This window comes from Humulus lupulus, chromosome 8, assembly GCF_963169125.1.
Source record: "Humulus lupulus chromosome 8, drHumLupu1.1, whole genome shotgun sequence".
Classification (NCBI taxonomy): Eukaryota; Viridiplantae; Streptophyta; class Magnoliopsida; order Rosales; family Cannabaceae; genus Humulus; species Humulus lupulus.
This window is the reverse complement of record NC_084800.1, coordinates 170,444,332-170,463,301: the sequence shown is the minus strand read 5'-3', so window position 1 is coordinate 170,463,301 and position 18,970 is coordinate 170,444,332. Positions and strand designations below refer to the sequence as shown.

Below are 18,970 nucleotides of genomic sequence, written 5' to 3'. Positions count from 1 at the left end.
CTTCTTAATTTGGCCCTGAATTGTGAGATATATGACACTTGTTTTGTTAAAAATGATGTTTAAAATGTGCGACCAATATTCTTCCTCACAATCTTGGGGAGTTGGTTGATGTGCTTTGTGTGTTGATTCAAAACCCAGAAGCTACAGTAAGTATCAGTGTATATGAGTTCTTACATAATTCACTAACGGTTAAATTAGTTTTCATTTGCATTGTTAAAATTTTAAATGGGTGTGGCTCACAAAGTTGTTGCAACAAGATATTTTTACAAAAACACCTTTGTGAAATAGCTTTATAAGGGTAGTCTTTTGAAATATAGCAAAGCAGAGGAAATTTATTTTTGTTTTATTAGTATCAATATCTACAGTGGCATTTAAGCCTTGATTCTCTTAAAATATAATTTAAAAATTTATGGTAGCATCCCACTTGGTTTTGCACTAAGGAATAATTTTGGCTAGTTATATATTAGTATAACTTGTTTTTATCTTTGATTATACATATAATTGTTATTTGAGTTAGTTTTCATCAATATATATGGATGAAAAATCTAATCTATACATATGGAAATAATGAAAACAATATGACTAAATGAAAAATCTAATCTATACATATAATGAAAAATCTAATCTATACATATAAAAGCTTACCTAACCATCTATCAATACCAAGTCAAAAAATTCAAACAACACACAATAAGTTTTCTTCCTTATATCACCGCAGCACACAAACAAATTTTCCAGAACCTACTTCTCTAATACACACAAGTTTTCAACCTTCCGTTATCATCGCAACACGCAATTTTAATCTCAGAACCTACTTCTCTATGGATGAATATTTAAGATATTCAAACTCCTCTAACATTTTTAAGATATTATTAATAAGAGTTAAAAGAACATAATTCCGTACCTCTTGCAAATTAACTTTGCAATGCTCCTTGCCAATTCGATCACTAAGGTGATTCCAAGTAGTAAGTTTTTCCACTGCTTGGATCTGATTCAGCTGAAAGGAAACTAATCCATTCGGGGCCTTAAGTGCAGCCACTTATCTAAGATTGTTACTGCACCAAGGTGGAGAATTTGTTAGTTATTTTGGTCCAGTCAGCAATCTTTTATGTTTATAATTGGATTCTTGTAAAGCAGTTAGTTATGTTTCGTTATGTTTACTACTGCTATATATACTGTTGAGTTGTATACTTTTACATATAGTTTTTTAGAAACTTTTCCTTGTAATTCAGTAAAAAAATCTATAACTGAGAGAAGAGAGATTTGTACTGAAAAAGAAGAAGGAAGTTCTAATAAAAGTGGCTGCCTGTGGATGTAGCTTAGAGTTCTAAGTTTTGACTATAATTCAAACCACGTAATTCTTGGTGTTGTGTTTTAACTGGTTTGATTTCTTGTGTGTTTCTTCTAACTGGTTTGTTCTTGTGACTTTTTCTTTGGATCAAATTGTGTTTGTGCAAGTTGTTGTGATCTCTGGTCTTGGCTCTACATGTTTTAATAAATTACTCTATGAACTATATATCAAAAAGATATTTGATCAATATCTTGATTGAGATTTGACTCATTCTCCTTGCATATTATTCCATGTACTGCTTCTTCAGGGTGGGCTATCTAATGGACAATATATAGCATTAAAAAGACTCTCCAAGACTGCAGGACAGTTTTTTCATTACAGGAAGGAATTAAGAGAAAGTAGAAAGATAAGCAAAACAACAAGTGTGGTGATCCTCATAGTCATAGCATGGGTTATATCAATAAGATTGTCCATAATTTTTCAATCTATATCAAATACATTTTATCATATAGATTATATACATTGGAACAAGCAACAAGCATCTTTCATTTTTATTATTTTCCTTTCCAACTAGGGCTGCTAGCAATTCTTGGCTCAATTCAAAACATGCCAAAAAAACAACATGGAAATAATTTGATTCCATTCTAATCCCAAGTAAGCTAAGTTGTCTAAACATGTTTTCTGTGGTGATAGGAGACCAAAATATCAGAGTATGCAAAACAAAAGATGATCAGTGATTGTTTAGGTGACAATGGACTCCATAAAATCGACTAAAGATATGATCTTGAAATCAATCTGAGAACAATTAGAGAATATTATATTGCAACTACTAAAGCCTCTCTGATCTAATCCAACTTTCCCAACATTTATACCAGTATATTTCAGAGCCAAAAAGCAATCAAAGTATCTTGTCTCAAGAACAGTTCAAAATAGCAATCAAAATATGATCATATTAATTAACTATCGACTAAACCTGTTCTTCTTCACTGTTGATGGCACTTATTCATGTTTTCATGGAAAAGTATTAAATTTTTACTTCTCTTGAATTAAAGTACCATGTCACAAATAGTACTAGTTTGGGCTGTTGGAAAAGCTTATACAGGATCTTTATTTATTTTCATGTATATCTAATATTAAACAAATTAATACGAGATAGCCTAAAACATGTTTCTAAAATTGAATTCAAAGAGAAACAAATAATATAATACTTACAGTATACGCAGCGGAATTAAGAAGCCCTTCCTTCAGTTTCTCTAACTCTTGTATCCTTTCTGTCGCAGAGTATTATCAAGAAACTGAACCGATCTTCTATTTTCTTCACAATCTTCCAATGTATCCTTAGAACCACCTAGACTAGTGTGGGCAATTCTCAACACATGAGATAGATATAGAGAGAAGAAGAGAAAATAACAAAGTGGCTTAGAAAAGGACTTATGTTTAGAGAGAATATAAAACTATCAGAAAATCTGACTTGTGACTTATCTGTCATCTCTAAAATCTTCTCTCTAAGCACTCCTTTTATAGACTCAATTAGGCCATTTAATTTAATTAAAAAATCAATAAAATAACAGCCATTTTGAAGCCCTAGGTCGAAATTATCATGGGATATAGGCCCGTGAAATTTCCCATTTGATTATAAGCCCATTGGACTTAAAATCAAGGCCTGTATTATTTTCTATTGATTTAATTATTTAAATCCTTTATCAAATTAATTATTTATAATTTGAACATTGATTTAAATTTATTTATTAATTTAGATACCAATTTATCTTAATTAATAAATCTGCCATAATTTCTCTTTTCTTGTCAAAATTACACAACTCTGTGAAACTATCTAAAATTGACCTGGTCAACTTTGATAATTCTAATTGATAATTAAATCAATTAATTGAGACTATCTAGATGATTTTATCCAAGGTACAATGGGGATCATGGGCCTATGAAATCAAGCTCCAATAAGTTATCATAAATCTAACAAATAAATTTACTAACTTATTAATTCCTCGTGACTCCACTATAGACTTGGAATTGCACTCTTGAATTCATAGAACGCTCTATAACAAATATAGATACGCTATTAATTATCCATTGTTACAACCATAATTGTCACTCAATCCTCTATAGACGATCTACAATGAGATACGACTAAAATACCGTTTTACCCCTCATTGTATTTTATCCTTAAAACACTTAGTTCCTTGTAAATGATATTTCAGTAAACTAATTTAATTACTGAAATGAGATCTCTATCATTTAACACCTTGAACCAAACTAAAAGGAAACCATCGTTTCACTTCTTCATCAGAAGCTATAGATGTTCATATCTATGATTAACACTCCCACTCAATTATACTACCGAGTTCCCAAGATGTAAGTATGGGCTAGTCCGTAGGGTAAGCTGGTAACGAACAAGTCAAAGAACTCAAATAATACAATCAGTTAGAATACTAACCACTCAGAATTGAGATTGAATTGACCTATGGTCAACTATATGATATGACTAGAATAGATAATAACGGTATGTTTACTTATCTTATCAACTGTCAATATCGGTCCTGTCCGATGTAACAAATACATCCGATCTTATCTACTTTGCTAATGTTCTGGAAAGAACATAACACTGTAATGTGTAAGTAGATCATATCGTAGATTGGCAAGTCAGTGTAAATCTGGTGCATTGACTAATCTTAGGACTAACTTATTTTGAACATATAATCATATTTATATTCCACTATGATTACGTCACTATAAATAAGATTAGCTATATGCTCGGGATTTAATAGAAGTTTATATTAAACAAATAATCATGAAAATAAAATATGTGAGCAAAGTGATTGACCAAGTCAAAAAATGATTTCTATTCTTTTATTGATAATAAAATGAGATTACAAAGAATTTGGGTTTTAATTAGGGCATAAAACCCCAACATGGGCCATGATAGATCAAGTTATTTTTACTACGATGTGCCTATAACCTTTATTACTTTACTTTAAAATAAATCAAGTCTCCTCAAAATTTCATTCTAGATAGTAAATTAGAAAAATATCATTAATTACAAGATTATATAATCCCCAAGATATCTTTCTCTTTCTCTTCAAAATTTTATTTCTGCCTCATAGAAACCTTCCACACACTTTACAGATTAGATTGATCAACACTCTTTAATCCCAATGACCCCAAATGACCATTCTCAACATGGGAAAATTCATTTCTTATCTTCTCCTAAAAAAAAAAAGCTCAAAAATTGTTATTGTTACATACAAAGTTTGTAATAAAGATCAGATCAGGCTACAAATACTCTACATGGCTATCTATCTAAATGGAATTTTAACAAATTTGACCATATATTATAAACAAGGTAGCAGACAAAAGTGAAAGAAAAAAAAAACTAATAAACTTATACAGTACACAAATAGCAAACATTCAAACTCAGATTTAGAGCATTGATCTCTTTCATATTTATAGAATACCAATAAAGCAACAACAAATGACATGATAACACCAGTTATATACACATATCAAGAAAAATGCTCTGTATGTGCATGTTAAAAAATTCCCATCCAATTCCGCTCATTCTATCTTAAATTCAGCTACTAAAATACTAAAATAAACAATATTTCAGCAACTTAAAAATAATATGATCATACTATGTACTCATAAAACAAATTGGTTATGAAAAAAGAAATAAATAAGTCTGATGCATCCCATTGAGTCCCTAACCCTATGTGTAGCCAATAATCCCATTTTATCCAACTAGTACTAGATTTCCAATATAAGCAAATCCAAATCCAATATACCACTTGATCTAGACGTACAAACTTGAAATCCAAAAATGTAGTGCAAAAAATCAAGAACATCAGCTTTTCTTGTAGCAGGGATGGGAAAATCCTCGGGCAATTTTGGCAGTCCCCTATACTTTAACACTGAGATTGCTGCTTGAACCTGTTCATAAATTTCTTATTCTATTCAAAAAAAAATTATTCCAAAAGGAGGTACAAACAACAAAATTTTGGACTTGAAACATAAACTGTTAAACTAATTACCTCGGGGAAAAACCCAATACGATTTGTTGGGCTAGGAGCATCAAGTGGAATAATATTATAAGCAATTAAGTCGTCCGTCATAGCTGCATCAGTTTCCATCACACGTCTCAGCTGCATAAAGCAAACCAATTGAGAGATGCAAGATTAAATAGAATGTGTCCCATTTATGTTAGTTTCAACTTTCAATGAAGAAGCTCAAGCAGAAACATATTCCTCCTTTGTAGATACATATCATGCAATTTTTTTTCCATATATTTAGTCACTAATTCTTCACATTAATTCTTTTTAGGGGCTCAACATAAATGCTTCACAGGATTTTGGATGTTCAAAAATAGTGATAGTAAATCATTACGACTGATGACAAAGTCATACAACCAACCTCATCAGGAATTTCCTCAGTCAGCTGCTGAAGGACTGTGCCTAGAACTTTTAAAGTATCAAAAACTCTTTTCCTCTTAACTGTCTTTCTCTCCAGCCTGGAAAAAGTTATCAATAAATAGATCAATATGATGGCCATGAAAGAAAAATTGAGAAAATACCTTTAACACCAAAGATAAAGGGCTGGCCAAAAAAACAAAGGAATATACAAATCAAACTTTTCCTAATAGTTAAAGGAAGGTTTTCAAATTAATAATAAACCAGGGGACAAAAATAAACAAAAGGAGAAAATTGAAAGTCACATTCACATAATTATGTTTTTCCCCTTATAGGTAGATTAGAAAATAAAACTACAGTATTAGCATAAACAGAACAAAAGCAAATAAATAAAAGTGCCATCTATTTGAGTTCAAATGGGTGAAATACTTACTCGCCCAAGTCTCCACTGAAAGCCCCAATCTCCCTTAAATTCAACTCTTCTTCTCGTAACTTTTCCACGTCATTCTGCTCTCGATAGAGTTTTGTAGAAATCTTGCAAAACAGCAATGTCTTGGCTTCTATCTATAACTCCTCCCTCCTTTTTTGCAAGTTTTTGCTAAAATTTTGGAAACAATAACAAGTAAATATATGGCAAATATAATATTATTGTCTAAGTGTATAGAATGCAAAACAAACAGACTAAAAATCTGGAAGTGAAGTTTATCCATTTCAAACTAAGCACACACCTTAATGACAGACATCAATCCAGTTTTAAATTGTAGAACTCCTCTTCCTTCACTGTCAGGATCCAGATTTTGAGCCAAAGAATAAGCATGTTCACACACTGTAGGTATACAAAAAAAAAAAACCAAGATATTCACAATGTTGTTAACTAACAAAATTTAGCTTAATAAGTACTCAGTTCAGTTTCTTAACAACTCAAAATATGATAGAAAACCATGACAGCATATAAATGAGTTCCAAATTGTACAGCCAAGAAAAAAGAAAGGGGGAAACATACAGATCCTGGAGACATTTGGATTCTTATTTTGGATCTCATCTACAGCACGTAGAATTTCATCAATATCCCCATTGTTTGCAAGGGGAGATGGAACATTTCCTGCAATCCCATCAACAAGCTGCCCATACGCATCCTTCCCAATCCGTTCTCTTTTCAATGCTGCACGAACTAGACGCTCCCATAGCTTGTCAACTTGAGACATTTTCTATAATAGAAGCATAGAAAATATGACAAAGTGTCAAACTGAGAGAGAGAGAGATGATGCCAATCTAAATTAATTCTAATGCCTATTCACCTATAAAAAGAAAGCTTATATATGAATTCTACAACCAGAACAACTTCAACATTAACATATACAGGTTCAATTGGCAACAACTATTTCGCCAAATCAGCTCACAAGAGAGAAATAAAAACTTATAGTAGTGTACCCTAAACTCGTAGCCATGCAGCAATTACACACTTTTTCTTGTAATTTTTAAAAATAAAAAGTGATTGTTGAAACTTCTAAGGAAAAACATTTAATTTATGTTACAACCATATATAAAATTAAAAATGATTTACTTAACCCACTGGCATATGAATGAAAATACATATAGCATATTAGCTTTTATGTTTAGACATTTGGTTGACGCACTGGCATGAGAAACTGAGGTTCAATTCAAGAAAAAAGCAATGATGGGGCACAATGATGTGACCTACTCATCAAGATACCACATAGATGGGTCACTGATGTGATCTACACCAAGCTTAACACTCTCAAGGTCCTATTTTAATAGTACCAGGTAAGCCTATACCATTTGAAATATAGAACCATTGTGTCTAAAAGAGTGATTGCTTAATCTAACAATGATAAGATACGATTCAGTATACACAACTGTCAACAACACTTAAAACATTTGTCCAAATACCAAATAGCCCAAAAAGAATATAGTGAGATATAAGATTAACCTTTTCGGCTAGAGACTTAGTAAGTGCATTATGTCCAACTGTATCGGGCACATTTACACCAGCCCAACCGATCCACCTTGCCTCAAACTCCTTCACGCCTTTAACATAACCATACAGTACAAGTGAATAACAAGTTTACAAAGAAAAAAACCAAATCATCAGGTAAAAAAAGTAACAAAAAAACTATTAATACGGGGAACTATTTTGTTAGACACGCAATAATATCATCAAGTAAACAATCTTAATATAAATATAAATAAACCAAACAATCTTAAAAAATGAAGAGTAGGAATTGCATACCCAGAAGAGCACTGACTAAACCCTCAGCACTAATCTCTAAATGTCATACATCTTCACCTTTCCTTACAGCAGAGACTGGTAATCTGTTAGCAACTACCAATAACCGTTGCCTAGCAAGCTTTTTATCTAGCTTTTCACATCGCTCATAATTGTTAGTCGTTGCAGTATCACCTTCAGGGCACTGTCCAACAGTGGCAACTTTCGAATTATCATCTTCTGTTAAGCAGACATCATTCTCAATATACTGAGCCCCCCTATTATTATTGTTATTATTCTCAGTAGTTACATCGTTTGATTGAGAAGTCCTGCTATTTTTCCTTATCTTCCTATCATTCACTAGTCGTCCAACTCGACCGTTCGACAAGGTTTGGTTACTCTCGTACTTGTTCCCTAGCATGCTCTCTCTATGCAACTGAACCTTGTGTGCACAAATTTATAAGCACAAATGCTTCTCAAGACAACTACCTCTCCTACATTATATTTTTGGAATAGTGAGTCTTCAAGGGCCAGTAAACAAGACAAAGCTTTGAAAATTAATTAAAAAAAAACATAAATACTGCTGTAGAATTACTCTAATAAAAGTGTTAAGCAATGAGATAGGCAAAAGGGTAAGTGAAAAACACGGTTACGTCATTGAATCAATTATTTGAGTCCATAAATTTGAAGGAAAAAAACCCAATTAATAAGAGAAAAAAAGTAGGTTATTAACTAGTGAAGAAAAGGACCCACTACTACCCAGAAAGAAAGAAAAAAATGAACAAAAGGTACATCGTGCAAGTCCCCACCATAGGTACATATATAACATCATTTAGACGAAACAGCAAACACATTGCATGGGTGAAAAACATGTTTGAACTGCAATTCAATGATATTGAGAAAGCAATTATCGTGGTATATCTTAAGATGTCGAAGCCAACTTCAGAAACTTGAGAAACAAAATAAGAAGAAAATCTTCAAAAACCCAATTCCAGAAGCACTCAAAAGAGCAATTACCAATTTCTCGATACAAGAGCCAGAGTTCAATTGTCAAGCTTCTTTTGCAGATGAGATTCAACTATAATCTATATCTCAGCCACTACTACTACTACTAGGTATGAACTAGATAGAAAAAGAGATAGGAAGGGATGATGAGAAAGAGAGAAAAGAGAAATCTCCATAATCTGAATGGCTGAGAGTTAACGAAGTGAGAGAAAAAGAAAGCGAACAATCGAATCCTCGTGTAAGCTTTATAGGGTATAGACAGCTTTAAATCCATGTAGGTAACACCAAACACTGGGTTGAAAACAGAAAGAAAAATAAAATGTTTTACCGAATAAGAAAACAAAATGAAAACTTGTTATTGCCCAAAATCAGTATAAGGTTAGACAAGGTGATGAAAAAAAAAAAAAAAACAGGTGAGAAAAAATCTTACCCATTCGTCACCCTTCAGTCCCCGTCTGTCCCCGACCTTGCACAAGACACAGTCGACCACCACCTGCACCGATCTAGCCCTCACCACCAAAGCACCGTCTGCATCCCATCATCGTCAACCTTTAGTCCCTGCCTATGTCTCATAGTCGTCGAGCCTTAGTCCACGCCTGAGGGACAATCAGAGTAGCTCTTACGGCGGAGCAGAAGAGGAATTAGAGAAAATTGGTGCGGAGGAGCTTTCGGAGCCTTTGCCTTTTACATTTGCTAAAAAAAAATGCTTTTCCATATGTCATTTTTTTTTGTTTCCCTCCCTTTTAATTTTACCCAGCCATTTTTTTCCCTCCATAGCCACGATTGGTGTAGTGGCTAATCGTTACTCGAAGTGGAAGAATAACTTGTTCATCTATTTAAAAAATAATGGTCGAGCACATCCTCCTGCTAGTTTGGTGGTGGAGAAATGGCAGAAGGTGCTCCAATATTTTTATCGTCCTGAAGTGAAGGTATTCACAAAAAATAATTTTTTTTCTTATTTATTTTTGTTAATTTAACATATGATTAACAAAAATTATTTGTAGAGGGGTTCTAAGATTAACTCTGCCAACCGTGCAAAATAAAAACAGGGAAGCGTGCAGGGATCACAGTCTACGCCATCCCTTCGTTACAAGAAGATACTTTTTTGTACATAATTTTTATTTATGTTTTTTCTTTGTAATGATTTTTTCTTAACTTTTTCAAACTTATTGTATTGTAGTGTGATTTACAAATTGGGCGTCTTGCTGGGGTTCCAAAGATGTGGGTGGTGACAAAGTTCATAGGCGGGAAGGTTGGGTGAGCAAGGTTGGAAAGGATAACTATGTAAGTAAATTTATATTTTATGATTTTCTTGCTTTATTTTATTGTAAATTCTAAGAATCTTGAAAATTGTGTGATACAGGAAAAGATGATGGAGGTATGTGACACTTTGCAGTCACAATCATCTATGATCTCCTCTGCTCTGAGTACTATCCCGACATAATAGGATGACCTTACCCTTGTTGAGACGGTCTTTGGACGTCGTCGAGGCTATCATCCAGGGCTTGGTCGTAGGATTCACACGAGGGAAAATCGTGAAGCAGCTTATGTACTTCAACCAGCCCAACCACCTCCTACTACACAGGAGATGCAAGAGGTGAGGGAGCGACTCCAAGCCATAGAGGAGCACTTGGCTAGGATTGGTGGAGTCTCGGGATTAGAATCTTCTCAGCAAGCTGATTGTGGTGATCCTACAACACTTAGTTAACAACTTTCATATTTATGTATTTTAATTTTACTATGATAGTTACTTTTACATATAAATATTTAGTCATTAATATAATTTTGTGCATGGTTCAAATTCTCTTCTATTTCAAATCCTTTTTTGGAAAAAAAAATTGTGTGCATATATATATATTAAATGTGTGTATGTGTGTACATATATAATAACTTTAACCATTAAAAAAATGTTAGCTTAAACGATTAAGAAAAAATTGTTACATTGAACGATCACACCAAAAAAAAATGTATGTTTTCGCTAAAAGGGTCCTAGTCGTCGCTAAAACTACCAGCGACGACTAATTCAACTTTTCAGCGACCATTTTTGTCGTTGCTGAAAGAAATAGCGACGACATACTTAGTTTCGTTGCTAATAATAACCAATTAGCGACTGGTCTTCAACGATGACATTTAGTGACGATTAGGTCGTCGCTAATTCCTCCATCAACCATAACTTGGGTTCTAGTGATGAAAATTGTCATCACTAAAACCCCTCTTTTTGTAGTATCGATAAAAGAGAGGGTATCGAATGAGCATTTCCATATAACAAATGGTGTAACATTTGAAAGATATATAGGTTAGGTTGTACGCTAGAAAGGTGCCCTCTCTTTGTCCTTTTTTCTTTTCCACTTTGCCAAAATTAATCCTAAATATTATTTTCACTCATACGATTGCCACTGAGAACATCTACATCACAATTTACTATAATTTTGATGGGAAGAATATATACGTATATATTTATGTAGTACGTACTTTTTTATATATATATCTTTGTTGATCTTTTTGTACTAGGGATATTAGAAAAGGTCATATATACGATGAGCTTAGTTGAGTGATGCATATAAATGACACTATTTAGTATGCTACTATATATATGTTTTATGAAGGAGAGAGAGAGTAGGGACAAAAGAAGCTTCTGGAGTAAAGTTTATTAAGAGATGTATTCTTATTAATTAGGGGTTCTTTTACAAGAGAGGTGATTTCTCTTAAATAAAAAAGTTTGTTATTTCAAATGAATATAAGAAAGCAAAACACAGAATCCAAAGTTCAGGGTAGAAGTAATGGAGTAGTCTAGCACTTCAAATGATTTGCAATTGCATCGAAGGATGTGCCTCTGCTTTGAAAATATATATATAACTTGTTAATTAAATTAATTAGATGTGATCATATTATATGATGATGGAGTGTAAAAATAGTCTCAATTGCATGCAAAAGTGAAGAGACAAAAAAGAAAAGATATATATAAATATATCCATTTCCATGCATTATATATATAAGTATATAGATATAAATATATCATCATTATCAGATTTTAATGCAAGAGAGTAGAAGCCCTTTAGCTTTGGGCACATAAAGGTAGAAGCTTCCTCGATATCTGCAGGCGTGGGAGTGCGTTGTATTCTTCCTTCTCTTTAGGCTTTACTAGCTTTTCTTTCTTTCTTGCCAACTTGCAGTGACTAAATTTTCTCTGCAACCAATAAAGGTACCTAAGTGGCACCACCATCCTTTTTCATCACCATCAAATAACAAACAAACAAAACTTGTCCAAAAAAACTCCACATTCTATTACAAAATCAGTTACTTTAATATATATATATATAAGCAATCTTAATTATATGTTTTTTTTTCCTTTCAAACTCTCAATCAGTTTCAGTTATTATTAAAGTGGTTTTGCTATAGTTCACAAACCTTACTTTATTAACATATTCAACAACCAATTTTTGACGTATGCTTCCAAATTAGCTTCTAATGTTTCAAATGTCTAAATTATAGTTCATCAATTAGATACATTTATAACTGAGCTTTGAAAGCAATATCTGGATATACAATGCAATTTATCTTTCTTCTTTCTTTCAATTTTACATGATAAAATTACAGCTAGAATGTTTATTCTACACTCTAATAAAAAAAAATTCTATTTTTTTATGTGACAATGCATATTATAGTCATTTAAAACATCCTGTAAATTTTCAATAAATTTTGAATAATTGACAAATGTTCAAACGGTTTGCTGCATGTATGCTTATTTTTTTTTGTATATATATGTATAAAAGTCAACTACTTGTACACTTTAAATTATTTGAAATTCTTGAAAATTTGCAAGTGTCGTAAATGATTACAATATACACTGTCATATAAAAAAATTATCAAAGTGTAGAAAACACAAACTAGCTGAACCAATGCAACCTAAATATATATATATATGCAATAATAGTAGAGAATTTATACATATGAAAATTGAGTATAATATGTACAAGAAAAAAGTGCATGGCAGTAAATTAATATAATTAGAACACCACAAGCTATATAGTACTCTTCTTGTAAAGTGATTTGCTATGTTTAATGATTGCAAGGTCTTCACTAGAATTTTATGGTATTATTATTTCACCTTAAAAATAGAACTACTGTGTTATCATTATGAAACTTATATATCTTTCATGAAAAGGTTAATCTTCTTCTGACACTCCAAGTATACCCAAAAGGAAAAATAAAATAAAGCAAAATTAAAACTTGAATGGCACACTTGTCCTCCTCCTTAATTTGACACTAGAGAATATTTGTACCAAAGTACTAAAGAAGAGAAAACCGAAATAATAAAAAATAAAAAAGCCAAGACAGATACTTTTGGTCGGGTTCTCTGATATGATAATTAAGTAGAAAATCATATGCAGTGCAAGAAAACTTCACATACCAAATATTATACAAGCAGCGTATAAGCAACGAATAATGAATATTGTTTGCTTAGTTTATTTATATAATTTCTTAATTATATTTATTAAATTTGTATCATATGATATAAATTTCAAATAAATAAACAATATTATATATAAAAGAATATTTGGTAAGAGAGAGCACGTGCTTTGAGATAGCTAATCCCTCCAGCAAAAAACTTCTTCTTCTGATTTCTGGCCAATCCAGCTCCGACCATGACATTTGTTTTCAGATGTGTATTGAGTATTTTGTTGATGACATAAACATATTAAATTAAAAATTAAACCAAAACACTCTTTATGATTTTTTTAAATATATATTTATATAATATGTTAACATTTTTAAACATAAATGATCATTTTTTTAATAAAAATTAAAAGTATGTATTATATATTATTATAATAATATTTTATAATATTTAAATTTATATTGATATAAATATTAAATATCTAATTTTGTATTAAATATTATAATAATAATAATACTTTATAAAATTATATCAATATAATTAGTAAAAAGTTTTGATTATATATTCATAATAATATTTTATAACATTTAAATTTATATTAATATAGTTATTAAATATCTAGTCTTTTATTATATATTATTATAATAATGATATTTTATAATATTTGAATTTGAATTTGAATTTATATTTATATTAATATAATTGATAAATATTTAATTTTAAGTTAGTTTTAAAAGTATATCCCCTTAAATATCTAGAATATTCTATTAAAGTTAACAAAAAAATTGTTAAAACCAAGAATTTATGTTATCTCTTCTATATAAAAAGTGTGTAGATAACAGAAATTCTTGGTTTTGACTGTTTTTTTTTTCGTTAACTTTAACAAAATATTATTATATTTAATAGAATATTCTTATATTTAACAGTAAATTGTAAACATAACTTAGACTTAAATAAATAATTAATAAAATAAATTAAAATAAGATTTTTTTGAGATATTTTACAATGATAATTATTTCAAAATAATAAAACCAGATATTTTATAACTTAAACTTAATATTATATTAAACATATAATATATATAATTTTTTGTTGTCACTGTCAAATTCAAAAACTAGAACAAACATAAACTTAAACAAAAATAAATTAACTAATTAATTAATTAAAATATGATACTTTTATGATAATTTAAATAATTAAATTATATTTATTTAAAAATAATAAAGGCATACATATTATTTTTTTATCTTATAAATATGTGGTATAGTTTATTTTTTATCAAGTGATTGGATCTCTTTTTCTTTATCAAATTCATCAAAGAACATTGTGAGATACATTAGAAACTAAAAATAATTGATGCATGTATATTACTGTCTACATTATAATTTTTTCTATTATTATTTTATTTCTATTATTAATTTCTTTTTAAATATTATTGTATTTTATATATATGTCATGTAGCCAATTAAATATATATTTATACCTAGTGTGATTATTGATATAAATATTTATATATACTATAGAGCTATAATTCATTTTATATATATATTAAATAACTGAATCGACAATGTTTATAATTTTAAAACTAAGCATTCGGGTTCACATTATTTATAGTATATATATATATATATACTACACAATGAAGCTGGATTTTTTTTTAAAAAAAAAACGCAAAACCAAGTGATCGATCATGATCTGATTCACATTTAATTAACAAATATGTTTTGCTTTCTTTAATTATAACCTCTCGTTATGTGGATACTCTGGCCCTTTATATTCATCTTTTGCTTTATTAATAGGAATTATATATGTATGTCTACGGGTATATTTTTTTATATAATATTTTAACTATCCCAATTAATATAGGTTATGTCTTCAATGATATATATAATTAATTATTGTGTGCTAACGAACTTGAAGCCAGCAACTAACTTATAAAGCAGCAGTTTCAAAAGCAACTATACATTGGTAAGAATTAGCTCCATAAGAAGACAACTCACATTGACCACTTAATACATATAAAAGAGAGAGAGAGAGACCTAGATTTCATATAGTAAAACTCAAAATTATATGCATGTTATCCCCCTCATCCTTTCTTTTCTTTCTTTTTTCTTTTCCTTTTCTTTTCCACCTTTTCCCCCCTGAGCTTGCTAGTAGTATTCTTTTCCGTAGTAGATCTAAATGGTGTTCAAACTCTTGAAAAAGTACTGAACATGAGCTAAATGTACACACCAAAGTATTATATACCCTTATCATCATTCCAGTGGCAGAACTTTTATATCTTTTTTTTTTCATTCTTTTATATATATAAAGAAATCCATGTTAAGAAAAAATTGTAACAGGGCCTTGGGGGGGACAATTTTTCCAAATCTAGCTCTTAGGTAGGCTTGACACTTTGACAACATAAAAGTTAAAAAATAATAACAACTAATAAAATCCACAAGATATTGGGGTTCAGATTTTCTCTCAAGATTTTTTTTTCATTTATTTTCGCAATATTATTCATAAGAATATTTTGAATCCCATCTCATAAATAATTAGCTCTTATTTGCCTCCTTGTTAATTGTTTTAAATTTAACTTTTTCTAATTAATAAATTTTCTTCAAAATGATGTACGCAATCATTTACTAGCCATTAAAAATAATATGGAGCAAAAAAAGGTGTTATAGAAGATCGTTTGTGTCCAACAAAACAATAGGTTTAATCAATTAGAAAGAAAAATATAAATGTATATATATATAGTTATATAATATTGCCTTGTTTTGAAAAGTAAAATGCATGTGAACAAAAGGACTCAAAGCTTCTCATTAAAAACTAAGATTGTATAAAAATTAAAGATCATCAAAGTAATGCCACATGCAATTATATTAATATTATTATTAATGTTACATTTGGCCATGTCTAATATTTATTACTCAAACCTAGATCAAGTACTGTGATAGACATATGCATACCAAGAAGTAGTGTCAATAAGAAATAAATGACAACGATAACAATAAAATTAATACAATGTTCATGTTAACTTGAAAATGTAATTTGATGGGTTTGCCATGCATGGCATTTATCATACACTCGGTATATAGAAACCCTAATCGTGAATATATATATAAGACTAACATTTAACCTTGATGGTCAAAACCCTAATAAGACCTCATCGACCATATGCTTGAGAGAGTTTAATATAATATATATGTGGATCAACTTACGTATCTAAACCATGATTAGTACGATCAATGCTAATTCAACCATAAGGTGAATTTCTTCCTTGAATCATAGGGCTCATCCTATCACTGAGAGGAGCTCTTCTTGGTGAGGGCCTTTCAAGTTTTGTTCCAGCTCCGTCGAACTTCTTCTCCCCCATATGATCACCTGATGATGAGATTACTGGCTTTGTCTCATAAATGTCAGACAAGGAATCAATCTCGCTTCCTCTCTCGGTGGACGACGGCAGCGCCATCTGAATCTGATCGCCTTTGAAAGGATCATCCGGTTGTCCAAGACAGGATGCGGCTGTTCCCAAGTCCTGGAGCCGAAGATCATCGGACCAAATCAAAGGGCTCTTTCCACTGCCACTATAAGGACTAGCCCTCTTCTTTCCCAGACAAAGAGTATCATTACTATTATTATTTGGTAAGAAGCCATCCATGGATGATGACCTTTCCATGTTCTGTTGAAGATCAAGTTGGTCACCACCTCCATAGATGTTAAGGTCTTGAAAAGATGGAAAGCCAAGAGGAGAGCTGAAATCTTTCATGGTTGATCCCATGTCATGATGATGATGATGAGGATGAGGATGAGGATGAACACCTTGATTTACAATACTACCCTTGTAGCTTCCAGATGCCATGTTTTCACCAGCAAGAGTTTGACAAGCTTTTTCCAATATGCTTTGCATGTACTTTCCTTGAGCCTCAATTCGCAATTGGAGATGTTTCTGGACCTATATAAAAAAATATATGTTAAATCATTTTCTTTAAAAAAAAAAATCCATGAAAATCATTTACATGCACTAATTCATACATATTTTTAAATTACCTACCTCCAATTGTTCATGAAGTCTTCTTTGCACCTCCATTTGCATCCTGGTATTGCATCAACAAAAAGTGTGAGCTATTACTACATATCCACGCACATACATTTTTCACAAGAAAAATCCCACCCCAAAATCCCATGATGATAACAAGAAAGCTAAAACTTAGGCTGTTATTTTTTTTTTGTTCGTATAAATTATGAGAACAAAAAGAAAAGAGAGAAAGAAACCCACCGAAAACCATGCATTGAAATTGAGTTATATTTGATTTGTGGTGTTGAAAAAGAAAAAGAAAAAAAAATAGGAAAAAGAAAAGTAAACAAATCAAAGGCGATATTTATATATACACGTACTCATTCATACTGCGGCTTATCATGGCAGAAGAAGATGCCGTATTTCGTTGAAGTTCAAGAGCTGAAGCTGTGTAAAGAAAGAGACGAAGATCATATTTAAAATTATGAAATTAATAGTACACCATATTGCAATATTTTCATTGATTTGAAGAACCCTAGAAAAGAAGAGTCACCTCTCATACCATCCTTAATCGAATGATCATTGAATTCCTTGTGAGGCTGCTTTCCAAGCCTGAATTTCTATATATCCAGGTTGAACAATATAATACAATAAATCAATTACAAAGTAAATTAAAAATATATATATATTAAAAATAAGAGAGAAACATAATCTCACGGCTGAACCAATTTTTGTTTTTGCATATGAGTGCAACTATATAGGAAAGAGAAACCATATACATATATATATATATATATAGGTTGAAGTATATATTCAAACCTGAAGGTGGCTCTTGAGGTGGTAAAGTGTAAGGCCCTTCACGCCCATAACTCTCATGATCGTCTTTGGTGTTGCCTCTGAAAATATTGTTATATGTATCATCAATAAGAAGGAAGAACAAGATAAAGAAGAGGAGAGAAGAAGTCTATGTGCATGTATGTATATATATATAATAAAAAAGAAGTTTGAATTGTAATAATGGAAAGTTGAAGTAGTACTATCTGGTCCTCCAAGCTGAGTGACGGCATCGACAAAGCGTTCATGGAGCTCAACTGTCCAGCGGAGACGAGGTTTGGGGTCTGTTGTGAGGACAAGGCCAGAGTCACCTTGAACACACATAGGTCTGTCATGGGCATTCATAGTTGAGGGCTTCTTGTGTTGGAACATATTATTCTCTTCTTAATTCTCTTTCTTTTCTCTCTCTCTCTTTCTCTCTCTCTCTGAGAGACTCTCTTTGGGAGAGAGGAATACCAAGAGATTCAAGAACAAATGCGATGCAAATAGGGAAGAATAGGGTGCGTTTTTTAAGAAGAGCGGTGTGAGCTTAGCTGCTTTGCGGGGTAGAAAGCAATATTTTGAGGGGGGACAGGACAATTTAACCCCTTACATATTAAAGATAATTATTTCTTTAATTAATGTTTTTTTAATTACTAAACATTTATTTATTATTTTTTTTAAAAAAAGTAGAAAAGAAAAGATATTTAAAGAACATCACCCTATATATATTCTAATGTGTGCAGGCCTTCCTTTGCATAAAGATACTCTCTCTCTCTCTCAATATAATATACTACAATACATATTACATGTA

General features: G+C 31.1%; 1 protein-coding gene and 1 long non-coding RNA gene across 3 annotated transcripts; both read right to left on the bottom strand.

Annotated features, from left to right (window-relative positions):
* Positions 1-5,126: 5,126 nt before the first annotated feature.
* LOC133794668 (uncharacterized) lies at positions 5,127-5,795 on the bottom strand. Its single transcript, XR_009875288.1, has 3 exons — positions 5,714-5,795; positions 5,335-5,445; positions 5,127-5,233 (listed from the first exon to the last, which is right to left on the bottom strand). It is a non-coding gene; the product is annotated as an uncharacterized LOC133794668 (long non-coding RNA).
* A 10,535-nt stretch (positions 5,796-16,330) lies between these two features.
* LOC133798659 (myb family transcription factor IPN2) lies at positions 16,331-18,720 on the bottom strand. 2 transcript variants are annotated; one of them, XM_062237091.1, is made up of 6 exons: positions 18,381-18,720; positions 18,163-18,239; positions 17,906-17,963; positions 17,724-17,790; positions 17,380-17,422; positions 16,331-17,280 (listed from the first exon to the last, which is right to left on the bottom strand). In XM_062237091.1, the coding sequence occupies exons 1-6, from the start codon at positions 18,547-18,549 to the stop codon at positions 16,582-16,584; spliced, it is 1,113 nt and encodes a 370-aa protein (XP_062093075.1). In that variant the 5' UTR covers positions 18,550-18,720; the 3' UTR covers positions 16,331-16,581. The 2 variants fall into 2 exon arrangements, with proteins under 2 accessions (XP_062093075.1, XP_062093074.1); XM_062237090.1 differs by having other exon boundaries at positions 17,897-17,963; positions 18,381-18,717.
* Between the last annotated feature and the right edge of the window lie 250 nt (positions 18,721-18,970).

Coding starts and splice junctions, on each gene's coding strand:
- LOC133798659 (XM_062237090.1), bottom strand. CDS start 18,549: ATGTTCCAACACAAGAAGCCCTCAACTATGAATGCCCATGACAGACCT. Junction 17,791..17,896: donor GATTAAGGATGGTATGAGAG/GTGACTCTTCTT, acceptor TTCTTTACACAG/CTTCAGCTCTTGAACTTCAA. Junction 17,281..17,379: donor GACTTCATGAACAATTGGAG/GTAGGTAATTTA, acceptor TTTTTTATATAG/GTCCAGAAACATCTCCAATT.